The sequence below is a fragment of the Leucoraja erinacea genome, chromosome 11 (assembly GCF_028641065.1).
Source record: "Leucoraja erinacea ecotype New England chromosome 11, Leri_hhj_1, whole genome shotgun sequence".
NCBI classification, from domain to species: Eukaryota; Metazoa; Chordata; class Chondrichthyes; order Rajiformes; family Rajidae; genus Leucoraja; species Leucoraja erinaceus.
The window spans coordinates 58,408,565-58,421,729 of NC_073387.1; the positions used below are offsets into that span (position 1 = coordinate 58,408,565).

The window sequence follows — 13,165 nt, forward strand, 5'->3', positions numbered from 1 at the left end:
TGGGTCGACTGGGCTTGTATTCAGTGGAATATAGAAGGATGAGAGGAGATCTTGTAGAAACATACAAAATTCTGTTGTATGATGTTGGGGAGTCCAGAACCAGGGGTCACAGTTTAGGAATAAGGGGTCGGCGATTTAGGACTGAGATGAGGAAAAGCTTCTCCACCCAGAGAGTTGTGAATCTGTGGAATTCTCTGCCACAGAAGATAGTGGAGGCTAATTCACTGGATGTTTTCAAGATGGTTTTCTTGGGGCTAATGGAATCAAGGTACATGGGGAGAAGGCAGGAACGGGGTACTGATTTTGGAAGATCAGCCATGATCATATTGAATGACGGTGCTGGCTCAAAGGGCCGAATGGCCTACCCCTGCACCTGTTGTCTATGTTTCTGTGCCACCATGCCAGTATCGTGCTACTGTTTGGATCGCATGCACAGCAAAGCTTTGTACCGTACGTCGGAACACCAGACAATAAAATACCTCAAGGGCCTGTCCCACTTGGGTGTTATTTGCGTGTCACCCAGATGGGGCGCGAAGATTTTGTACATCACAACATCCTGGGGCGCCGCGCGTCACTGCTTATGTCACCACGCACCATGAGCGCATCACGTGCGTGTCACAACGCGCGGGTCGTGGGTCATGACGCGTAAATGATGTCACGTATATTACCTGCAAATGACAGCAAAGTGGGACCTGTAAATGTGGTGTGGATGTGAAAGTCTGATCGATGGCCAGCATGACTCGATGGGCCGAAGGGCCTGTTTCCGTGCTGCGTCTTTAACTAAAAGAAGCCCCCTTAGTGGGAAGCGATCGGAAGTTACTTGTCCTCCGGGTGAGTTCAAACACAGATTGATGGTCGCTGACCTTGAATGGGAAGATTTTCTGGGGAGAAGCTAACTTCAAAACCTTCATTTCAGTGGGGAGAAAAATCCATTTTGCAGACAAGCTGCCTAACCTTTCAGCCCGGGCCTAGTTATTCATGATTCAAACATCTGCTCCCACTAGGTTGGAAGTAATGTACTGAACGAGACAACAGAGCAAACTCTTTATAACTTTGATGTAAAAGTCGTGCAGCGACAGAGTCTCAGTGATTAGCTCTGACAGGCCGGGGAAGGGCAGAGAAATATCAAAGAATTCAGACCGTGCTTCATCTGCACCAAGCCTAATGGGACTTTCCTCCAGCCTGTAGCTGTGCAAGACAACGTCAAAACTCCACGCACGCACAAACGCACCTCCAGTCAACGCAGAGGCAAACATCCTGCTGCTGGGTGGAGCAGAACTTTTACCAGCTATGAGCGGCTCTATGGAAAAGCAGCTGACTCATTCTGTTACAGGGTGACAGAGAGTCACCTCCAGATTCAGGGACTGTTTCTTCCCAGCTGTTATCAGGCAACACAATCATCCTACCACAACCAGTCTGAAGAAGGGTCTCGACCCGAAACATTTAGGGGGAACTTCTTTACTCAGAGAGTGGTGGCTGTGTGGAATGAGCTTCCAGTGAAGGTGGTGGAGGCAGGTTCGTTTTTTTATCATTTAAAAATAAATTGGATAGTTATATGGATGGGAAGGGAATGGAGGGTTATGGTCTGAGCGCAGGTATATGGGACTAGGGGAGATTATGTGTTCGGCACGGACTAGAAGGGTCGAGATGGCCTGTTTCCGTGCTGTAATTGTTATATGGTTATATGGTTATATCTCCCATTCCTTCCCTCCAGAGATGCTGCCTCACCCAATGAGTTACTCCAGCACTTTGTTTCTACCTTCCATTTAAACCAGCATCTGCAGTTCTTTCTGACACACAGAGAGTGGTCTTGAGCTACTATCTACCTCATTGGAGTCCCTGGGACTTTATCAGGCACTAAATGTTATTCAAGTTATTCCCTTATCATGTATCTGCACACTGTGGACATCTCGATTGTAATCATGTATTGTCTTTCCGCTGACTGGTTAGCACGCAGCAAATTGCTTTTCACTGTACCTCGGTACAGGTGTTTTTAAATCTCTGAATGGGCTCGCCCCGCCTTACCTCTCTGAGCTGCTCCACCCATACGCTCCTGCCCGGTCCCTCAGGTCAGCTGGTCAGCTGCTCCTGGAGGTACCGAGGTCTAGTCGGAGGCTCAGAGGGGATAGAGCCTTCTCTGTTGCTGCTCCGGCACTCTGGAACACCCTGCCATTGCACATCAGACAGGCCCCCTCACTGTCCATCTTCAAATCCAGTGTTAAAACACACTTGTACTCCCTGGCTTTTGACCATGCCTGAGGCTTTGCTTCTGTTTGTGGTGTTTTTGATGTTTCTTTATTTTGCATGTCTTTTCCTACTATTTCTTTTGATTGTTTTTTTTGGTGTGTATTAACTTTTTTGTCAATGATTAGTGATGTACAGCACTTTGTTGCAGCTATGTTTGTTTATAAAGTGCTCTATAAATAAAATTATTATTATTATTATTATAATAAACTCAACTAATAGAGTGATACAGTATGGAAACAGGCCCTTCAGCCCAATTTGCTCATACTGACCAACATGTCCCATCTACACTAGTCCCACCTGCCTGCGTCTGGCCCATATCCCTCCAAACCTGTCCTATCCATGTACCCGTCTAGTTGTTTTTTAAATAATGCAATAGTCCCTGCATCAACTACCTCCTCCGGCAGCTCGTTCCATACACCCACCTGTGTGAGAAAGCTACCACTCAGGTTCCTTGTAGATTTTGTAGAAAAGTTGTCAGAGTTGCTGCCTCACAGCGCCGGAGTCCCAGGTTCGATCCTGACAACGGGTGCTGTCTGTACGGAGTTTGTACGCACGTTCTCCCCGTGACCTGCGTGGGTTTTCTCCGGGTGCTCCGGTTTACTCCCACACTCCAAAGACGTGCAGGGTTTGCAGGTTAATGGGCTTCGGTAAGTTGTATAGAAATTGTCGGGAGTGTGTCCGAATATTGCTAGTGGCCGGGACGATCGCTGGTCTGCACGGACTTGACGGGCCGAAGGGCCTGTTTCCACGCTGTATCTCTAATGTCTAAAATTAATATTAGTTCACTCTTCGATTACTAAGCCAGCTTTAGTTGAATTGTTATAAGCCTTTATCTTGCTTTGTTGATGGATGCCAATATAATCATTGATTGTAAGATGTCCACTTGTGTAATGTGGTAATGAGGCTTCCTTCAACTACGCTGCCTAAATCCATTTATTGATCATATTAATTTACTTCTCTAGTCCAACACTCCAATATTCAGCAAAACACAGAGACTATATGGAGATACTCAGCAGGTCAGGCAGCATCTGTGGAGACAATGTTTCGGGTCAGGAAACATTTTCCCGATGTTGGGGGAGTCCAGAACCAGGGGCCACACACAGTTTAAGAATAAGGGGTAAGCCATTTAGAACGGAGACGAGGAAACACTTTTTCTCACAGAGAGTGGTGAGTCTGTGGAATTCTCTGCCTCAGAGGGCGGTGGAGGCCAGTTCTCTGGATGCTTTCATAGAGCTAGATAGGGCTCTTAAAGATAGCGGAGTCAGGGGATATGGGGAAAAGGCAGGAACGGGGTACTGATTGTGGATGATCAGCCATGATCACATGGAATGGCGGTGCTGGCTCGAAGGGCCGAATGGCCTCTATTCCTGCACCTATGTTTATTGGGACCCTCCTTCAGTCTGAAGGGCAGTGGGATGCTTGGATTCAAGAGCTTTAAATGCGATATATTCTGGTGGAAAAATCTATTGAAACCGCTAGTTAAACTGAAGAACAGTTTAGAGAAACACTGTGGAAGCAGGCCCTTCGGCCCACCGAGTCCATGCTAACCGGCGACCACCCCGTACAATAGTTCTATCCTTGTATCAATTTAAGAAGCAAATTAACCTACAAACCCGCACGTCTGTGGGATGAAACCGGAGCACCCGGAGAAAACCCACGCAGGTTCACAAGCTCACAAGTTATAAAATTAGAATTAGGCCATTCGGCCCATCGAGTCCATGGCTGATCTCTGCCTCCTAATTCCATTTTCCTGCCTTATCCCCATAACCCTTAACACCCGTTCTAATCAAGAATTTGTCCATCTCTGCCTTAAAAATATCCACTGACTTGGCCTCCACAGCCGTCTGTGGCAATGAGTTCCACAGACTCACCACCCTCTGACTAAAGAAATTCCTCCTCATCTCCTTTCTAAAAGAACGCCCTTTAATTCCGAGTCTGTGACCTCTGGTCCGATAGTCTCCCACCAGTGGGAACATAGGTCATGGGGAGAACGTGCAAACTCTGTACAGACAGCACCCATAGTCAGGGTGGAACCCGGTTCTCTGTCGCTGTGAGGCAGCAACTCTACCGCTGCGCCTCCGTGCCGCCAACAGTCGCCAATAGGTGCTGGAGTAACTCAGCGAGTCAGACAGCATCTCTGGAGAGAAGGAATAGGTGATGATTTGGGTCAAGTCTCTCGGTCTGAGGAAGTGTCTCGACCTGAAATGTCACCTATTCCTTTTTTCCCAGACTGTCTGACCCGCTGAGTTACTCTAGATTTTTTGTCTATCTTCGATTTAAACCAGCATAGAGTCATAGTGATACAGCATGGGAAACATGCCCTTCCGCCCAACTTGCCAGCCCAACATGACCCAGCTACACTAGTCCCACCTGCCCACACTTGGTCCATATCCCTCCAAACCTGTCCTATCCATGCACCTGTCGAAATGTTTCTTAAACGATGGGATAGTCCCAACCTCAACTACCTCCTCTGGCAGATTGTTCCATACACCCACCACCCTCAGTGTGGATAGGTTACTCCTATTAAATCATTTTCCCCTTCACCTTGAACCTGTGTCCTCTGGTCCTCGATTCCCCTACTCTGGGCAAGAGACTCTGCCCGATCTATTCCTCTCATGATTTTTCTTCCTACACTGCACCTTGACCTTATTGTCGACAAAACAAGCTGCAGCTAACTCTGTTTAAGAAGGAACTGCAGATGCTGGAAAATCGAAGGTAGACAAAAATGCTGGGGGAACTCAGCGGGTGTGGCAGCATCTATGGAGCGAAGGAAATAGGCAACGTTTCGGGCCGAAACCCTTTGGGTTTCGGCCCGAAACGTTGCCTATGTCCCTCAGGGTTTTAGGCCCGAAACGTTGCCTATTTCCTTCAGGATTTTAGGCCCGAAACGTTGCCTATTTCCTTCAGGGTTTTAGGCCCGAAAACTTGCCTATTTCCTTCAGGGTTTTAGGCCCGAAATGTTGCCTATTTCCCTCAGGGTTTTAGGCCCGAAATGTTGCCTATTTCCTTCAGGATTTTAGGCCGGAAACGTTGCCTATTTCCTTCAGGATTTTAGGCCCGAAATGTTGCCTATTTCCTTCTGGGTTTCGGCCCGAAATGTTGCCTATTTCCTTCAGGGTTTTAGGCCCGAAACATTGCCTATTTCCTTCAGGATTTTAGGCCCGAAATGTTGCCTATTTCCCTCAGGATTTTAGGCCCGAAAAGTTGCCTGTTTCCCTCCGGGTTTTAGGCCCGAAACGTTGCCTATTTCCTTCAGGATTTTAGGCCCGAAACGTTGCCTATTTCCTTCAGGGTTTTAGGCCCGAAACGTTGCCTATTTCCTTCAGGATTTTAGGCCCGAAATGTTGCCTATTTCCTTCAGGATTTTAGGCCCGAAACGTTGCCCATTTCCTTCAGGATTTTAGGCATGAAACGTTGCCAATTTCCTTCAGGATTTTAGGCCCGAAACGTTGCCTCTTTCCTTCAGGATTTTAGGCCCGAAACGTTGCCTATTTCCTTCAGGGTTTTAGGCCCGAAACGTTGCCTATTTCCTTCAGGGTTTTAGGCCCGAAATGTAGCCTGTTTCCTTCAAGGTTTTAGGCCCGAAATGTTGCCTATTTCCTTCCGGGTTTTAGGCCCGAAATGTTGCCTATTTCCTTCAGGGTTTTAGGCCCGAAACGTTGCCTATTTCCCTCAGGATTTTAGGCCCGAAACCTTGCCTATTTCCTTCAGGGTTTTAGGCCTGAAACGTTGCCTATATCCTTCAGGGTTTTAGGCCTGAAATGTTGCCTATTTCCTTCAGGGTTTTAGGCCCGAAATGTTGCCTATTTCCTTCAGGATTTTAGGCCCGAAACGTTGCCTATTTTCACGGTTTTAGGCCCGAAATGTTGCCTATTTTAGGCCCGAAATGTTGCCTATTTCCTTCAGGGTTTTAGGCCCGAAACATTGCCTATTTCCTTCAGGATTTTAGGCCCGAAATGTTGCCTATTTCCCTCAGGATTTTAGGCCCGAAAAGTTGCCTGTTTCCCTCAGGGTTTTAGGCCCGAAACGTTGCCTATTTCCTTCAGGATTTTAGGCCCGAAACGTTGCCTATTTCCGTCAGGGTTTTAGGCCCGAAACGTTGCCTATTTCCTTCAGGATTTTAGGCCCGAAATGTTGCCTATTTCCTTCAGGATTTTAGGCCCGAAACGTTGCCCATTTCCTTCAGGATTTTAGGCATGAAACGTTGCCAATTTCCTTCAGGATTTTAGGCCCGAAACGTTGCCTCTTTCCTTCAGGATTTTAGGCCCGAAACGTTGCCTATTTCCTTCAGGGTTTTAGGCCCGAAACGTTGCCTATTTCCTTCAGAGTTTTAGGCCCGAAATGTAGCCTGTTTCCTTCAAGGTTTTAGGCCCGAAATGTTGCCTATTTCCTTCCGGGTTTTAGGCCCGAAATGTTGCCTATTTCCTTCCGGGTTTTAGGCCCGAAACGTTGCCTATTTCCCTCAGGATTTTAGGCCCGAAACGTTGCCTATTTCCTTCAGGGTTTTAGGCCTGAAACGTTGCCTATTTCCTTCAGGGTTTTAGGCCTGAAATGTTGCCTATTTCCTTCAGGGTTTTAGGCCCGAAATGTTGCCTATTTCCTTCAGGATTTTAGGCCCGAAACGTTGCCTATTTCCCTCAGGGTTTTAGGCCCGAAATGTTGCCTATTTCCCTCAGGGTTTTAGGCCCGAAATGTTGCCTATTTCCTTCAGGATTTTAGGCCCGAAACGTTGCCTATTTCCTTCAGGGTTTTAGGCCCGAAACGTTTCCTATTTCTTTCAGGGTTTTAGGCCCGAAATGTTTCCTATTTCCCTCAGGGTTTTAGGCCCGAAATGTTGCCTATTTCCCTCAGGGTTTTAGGCCCGAAATGTTGCCTATTTCCTTCAGGGTTTTAGGCCCGAAACGTTGCCTATTTCATTCAGGGTTATAGGCCCGAAACATTGAGTTTCTCCAGCATTTTTGTCTACCTGCTGCGAACTCTACCTCATTCAGTTATCACCTGAGTTATTGCACTCTAGTTTGTTTTGCATTTCTTCAGATTGTGCTTCGAACTTTGCAAGTTCTGCATTTGTCTTGCATTTATTGCTGTCGTTGACATTACTGTGTATACTGTTTCCCCTACAAGCTTCAGGCAGGCAAGGATTTCATCGCACCCTAGTGTATATGGCAATAAACCTACCTAAGTCTGAATAGGTCTTCGGGCAAATGCCGACTTGTTTTGAATCCAGGCAGCTTCTGTTAACCGGCTCATTGCCATCACACACTGATCTGCAGCTGGCAGCAAGAGTCTGGACACAAAAAGCTGGAGGAACTCAGCGGGACAGGCAGCATCTCTGGAGAGAAGGAATGGGTGACGTTTCTTCAGAAGAGTCTCGACCCAAAACGTCACCTATTCCTTCTCTCCGGAGATGCTGCCCGTCCCGCTGAATTACTCCAGTATTTTGTGTCTATCTTTGGTGTGAACCAGCATCTGCAGTTCCTTCCTACACAAGAGTCTGGAACTCCTCCTTCTTAAGGGGCTGTCCCACTTGGGCAACTTAATTGGCGAGTTTAGAAGAGTTTGGGAAAATGACATGTTGAAGACTTCCTTCGACTATGTTGAAGACCTCCTTCAACCTCCTTCAACCATGTTGAAGACCAGCTTCGACTAGCTACGACTAACTTCGTGAAAATTGGACACTTAATAGTGGAGTGAAGAAGACCTCCTTCAACCTTCCTTCGACTATGTTGAAGACTATCTACAGCTACCTTCAACTACCCGCGATTACCTACGACTAACATGCCGACCTACTACGACGAAAAAAAGTATCGATTTTTTCCATGGCGACCTTTTTTTACTCGCGGGCATTTTTTTAACATGTTGAAAAATACGCCACCACCTAGCTGAGGCCTCGAGTACGCGGGGACCACTCTCGAGCATGAAGGAGAGTTACGAAGACCTCCTACGACCTCGTGTCGACCATGCTGCGTGTAGGAGTCGAGGGCAAACTTGCCAGAACTTGCAGATTAGGTCGTCCAAGTGGGACAGGCCCTTTAAGATATTCACCAATGGGACATATTGCATGAAATATTCATATATAAACCACAAGGTCAAAGTGCGTGACTGCATTATGTTAAACCATTGCATCTTCATCTCAATCGACAATCAAATAGATGGTATTGTTTACATTAGACAATAGGAGCAGGAGTAGGCCATTCAGCCCTTTGAGCCAGCACCGCCATTCAATGTGATCATGGCTGATCATCCCCAATCAGTACTCTGTTCCTGCCTTCTCCCCATATCCCCTGACTCCGCTATCTTTCAGAGCCCTATCAAGCTCTCTCTTGAAAGTATCCAGAGAACCGGCCTCCACCACCCTCTGAGGCAGACAATTCCACAGACTCACAACTCCCTGGGTGAAAAAGTGTTTCCTCTTCTCCGTTCTAAATGGCTTACCCCTTATTCTTAAACTGTGTGGCCCCTGGTTCTGGTCTCCCTCAACATCGGGAACATGTTTCCTGCCTCTAGCGTGTCCAAACCCTTAACAATCTTACATGTTTCAATAAGAGCCTCTCTCATCCTTCTAAACTCCAGAGTGTACAAGCCCAGCTGCTCCATTCCCTCAGCATATGACAGTCCCGCCATCCCGGGATACTTTGGGTCAGGACTCGTCTTCAGACTGAGAGCAAGAGGATAGGGAAAGGAGAAATGGTTAAGTTGGCATTAATAGAAGCATAGAAGCATAGAAAATAGGTGCAGGAGGAGGCCATTCGGCCCTTCGAGACAGCACCGCCATCAAATAAATAATCGAAACTGAAACTGAACTGCTCCACTGAGTTACTCCAGCACTTTGGCATGGAACAGCATCTGCAGTTCCTTCCTACACACAACCAATTGACTGAGAAAAGCCACAGAACCGGAAGATGTAAAGCTTTTCGATTGAATTACATCATCATCGTTCATTCATAATCTGTATATTTTTTTTTTGTAAATCGACTATCTAAAAGGCTTCCATTGGAAACTGGCCTTCAATTCCCAGGCATTCCATTTTGTAGGTAAACCTGAATCATTCAATTAGGCTGCCAGTTAATGCTCATTCCCACATATCAATTACTCCGTCATTACCAGCAGAACTTCCATCTCCCACAGGTGCTAACATTTAGAAACCAAAGAAGCTCATTTAACACATCTAATAACCTCCAAACATTGTCTGCACTCAGCAGGATATTCTGTAGCGTTGATCGTCTAATAACAGAACAGAGTTCCACTCTGAACAACAGAACAGCGGAGTTACAAAAGTCATGAAATAGATAATGTCAATGCAGAGATGTTTCAAAGTGAAGCATTTTCTTTCATTAGAACATAGAAACATAGACAATAGGTGCAGGAGTAGAGGCCATTCGGCCCTTCGAGCCAGCACCGCCATTCAATGTGATCATGGCTGATCATCCCCAATCAGTACCCCGTTCCCGCCTTCTCTCCATACCCCCTGATCTCTTTAGCCACAAGGGCCACATCTAACTCCCTCTTAAATATAGCCAATGAACTGTGTGGCCTCAACTACCTTCTGTGGCAGAGAATTCCACAGATTCACCACTCTCTGTGTAAAAAATGATTTTCGCATCTCGGTCCTAAAAGACTTCCCCCTTATCCTTAAGCTGTGACCCCTTGTTCTGGACTTCCCCAACATCGGGAACAATCTTCCTGCATCTAGCCTGTCCAACCCCTTAAGAATTTTGTAAGTTTCTATAAAATCCCCCCTCGATCTTCTGAATTCGAGCGAGTACAAGCCAAGTTGAACATTTGAACATGGAACAATAGACAAGAGGTGCAGGAGGAGGCCATTCGGGCCCTTTGAGCCAGCACCGTCATTCAATGTGATCATCCACAATCAGTACCCCGTTCGTGCCTTCTCCCCATATCCCCTGACTCCGCTATTTTCAAGAGCCCTATCTAGCTCTCTCTTGAAAGTATCCACAGAACCTGCCTCCACCGCCGTCTGAGGCTGAGAATTCCACAGACTCACAACTCTCTGTGTGAAAAACATAGATCAATGCAGCACAAGTACAGGCCCTTCGGCCCACAATGTCTGTGCTGTACATAGTGCCAAGACCATCACTTATCTACCTGACATGAATCACATCCCTCCATTCCCTCCATATCCATGCACCTATCCAAACGTCTCTTAAACGCCACCATTGCATATGCCTCCACCACCACCCCTGGCAGCGCGTTCCACCCTTTGATCTTATTGAGGTGCATAGAATCGCGAGGGGAATAGATCGGGTAGATGCACAGAGTCTCTTGCCCAGAGTAGATGAATCAATGACCAGAGGACATGGGTTTAAAGTGAAGGGAAAAAGATTTAATAGAAATCTGAGGGGTAACCTTTTCACACAGAGGATGGTGGGTGCATGGAACAAGCTGAGAGATTTTGCAGTTGAGGCTGGGACTATCCCAACATTTAAGAAACAGTAAAACAGGTACATGGATAGGACAGGTTTGGAGCGAAGGAATAGATGATGTTTTGGGTCTCGACCCGAAAAGTCACCTATTCCCTCGCTCCATAGATGCTGCCTCACCCGCTGAGTTTCCCCATTTCTTAAACATAATAACATGTTTAATGTTTTATGTGTCATTCCTCACTGTCACTGTATGTCATGTTGTCACTTGCGGGCGGAGCACCAAGGCAAATTCCTTGTATGTGAATACTTGGCCAATAAACTTATTCATTCATTCATTGAGGGTGGTGAATTGAGTAACATGACACAAACTGTGCGTTTCTACCTCAGTCATATATATACAGCCTCCCATAGAAAGCACCTCCCACGGCATTATACACCAGGAACATTTAGAGACCGCTTTAATACACTTCAGTTCTGGCACTTACATCAAAGTCAGGCTGTGAGTGGAGATCAAGTGTTTCTTTGTCTGGGAGACCTGAAGGAAAGAGAATAGATTGGCGTTACTTAGTTCTCATCTCCACGTACACCTGGGGTCAACGTCAAACACGTGGCACAGCACAAGGTTATGCTTCTGGCCTATGCTTAGATGCCAGGTCCCCTCCAATGTCAGAGTGGGGCTAAACGCACATTGGAGGAACAGCATCTCATATTTCGCTTGGGTAGCTTACAGCCCAGGCCCCACTGACCCAGGCCCCACTGACCCAGGCCTCAGTCCCAGGCCCCACTGACTCAGGCCTCAGCCCCAGGCCCCACCGACCCAGGCCTCAGCCCCAGGCCCCACCGACCCAGGCCCCACCGACCCAGGCCTCAGCCCCAGGCCCCACTGACCCAGGCCTCAGCCCCAGCCACGGCCCCACCGACCCAGACCTCAGCCCCAGGCCCCACCGACTCAGGCCTCAGCCCCAGGCCCCACCGACCCAGGCCTCAGCCCCAGGCCCCACTGACCCAGGCCTCAGCCCCAGGCCCCACAGACCCAGGCCCCAGCCACGGGCCCCCCACCGACCCAGGCCTCAGTCCCAGGCCCCACAGACCCAGGCCTCAGCCCCAGGCCCCACCGACCCAGACCTCAGCCCCAGGCCCCACAGACCCAGGCCTCAGCCCCAGGCCCCACCGACCCAGGCCCCAGCCCCAGGCCCCACTGACCCAGTCCTCAGCCCCAGGCCCCACTGACCCAGGCCTCAGTCCCAGGCCCCACAGACCCAGGCCTCAGCCCCAGGCTCCACCGACCCAGACCTCAGCCCCAGGCCCCACCGACCCAGGCCTCAGTCCCAGGCCCCACCAACCCAGGCCTCAACCCCAGGCCCCACCGACCCAGGCCTCAACCCCAGGCCCCACAGACCCAGGCCTCAGCCCCAGGTCCCACTGACCCAGGCCTCAGCCCCAGCCCCACCGACCCAGGCCTCAGCCCCAGGCCCCACCGACCCAGGCCCCAGCTGTGGGCCCCACTGACCCAGGCCTCAGCCCCAGGCCCCACAAACCCAGGCCTCAGCCCCAGGCCCCACCGACCCAGACCTCAGCCCCAGGCCCCACCGACCCAGGCCTCAGCCCCAGGCCCCACCGACCCCCAGACCTCAGCCCCAGGCCCCACCGACCCAGACCTCAGCCCCAGGCCCCCACCAACCAGGCCTCAGCCCCAGGGCCCCACAGACCCAGGCCTCAAGCCCCAGGCCCCACAGACCCAGGCCCCACCGACCCAGGCCTCAGCCCCAGGTACCACAGACCCAGGCCTCAGCACCAGGCCCCACAGACCCAGGCCTCACCCCCAGGTACCACAGGCCCAGGCCTCAACCCCAGGCCCCACCGAACCAGGCCCCAACCCCAGGCCCCACAGACCCCGGCCTCAACCCCAGGCCCCATCGCCCCAGGCCCCAACCCGAGGCCCCACAGACCCAGGCCCCAACCCGAGGCCCCACAGACTCAGGAGCCGATGGCCGCCGGCCTTGCCAACCCGCGAGGCTCCGGCCTCAATTTCTCAGTGGCCCTCCAGCAGGCATCACAGACTGGGCAACCCATCTACACAACCTGGCCGATTAATGCGGGGGAATTCTTCTCATTTAGCCTGCGATTCGAATTCCATTAATTACACTCAAACTAATGTAGTACGCAAATGACTCTTGTAACATTCCTCCAACCTTATCAAGTCTATCTGCCTCATTACATTCACTGGCACCATTAATTAAACCACTGGTGACTGGTGTTATTAATGGAGTCTCTGCAGAAGCCGCCCATGTCCTCTACCTTTCATTTCGTTAACTTTTTCTAATATTCAAGAGAAGTTTAAAAATCTAGTTCTGAGATGGATTTTTCTTTGACTAAAGGCCAGTCACGGTGGCGCAGCGGGTAGAGTTGCTGCCTCACAGCGCCAGAGACCCGGGTTCCATCCTGACTACGGGCGCTGCCTGTACGGAGTTTGCACGTTCTCCCCGTGACCTGCGTGGGTTTTCTCCGGGTGCTCCGGTTTCCCCCTGCATTCT

The 13,165-nt window shown here is 49.5% G+C and overlaps 1 protein-coding gene across 1 annotated transcript; it reads left to right on the forward strand.

Moving 5' to 3' along the window:
- Positions 1-398: 398 nt before the first annotated feature.
- LOC129701386 (uncharacterized) lies at positions 399-12,802 on the forward strand. Its single transcript, XM_055642524.1, has 2 exons — positions 399-450; positions 11,889-12,802. Exons 1-2 carry the CDS (start codon positions 399-401, stop codon positions 12,800-12,802), a joined length of 966 nt encoding a protein of 321 aa, XP_055498499.1.
- The last annotated feature ends 363 nt before the right edge of the window (positions 12,803-13,165 follow it).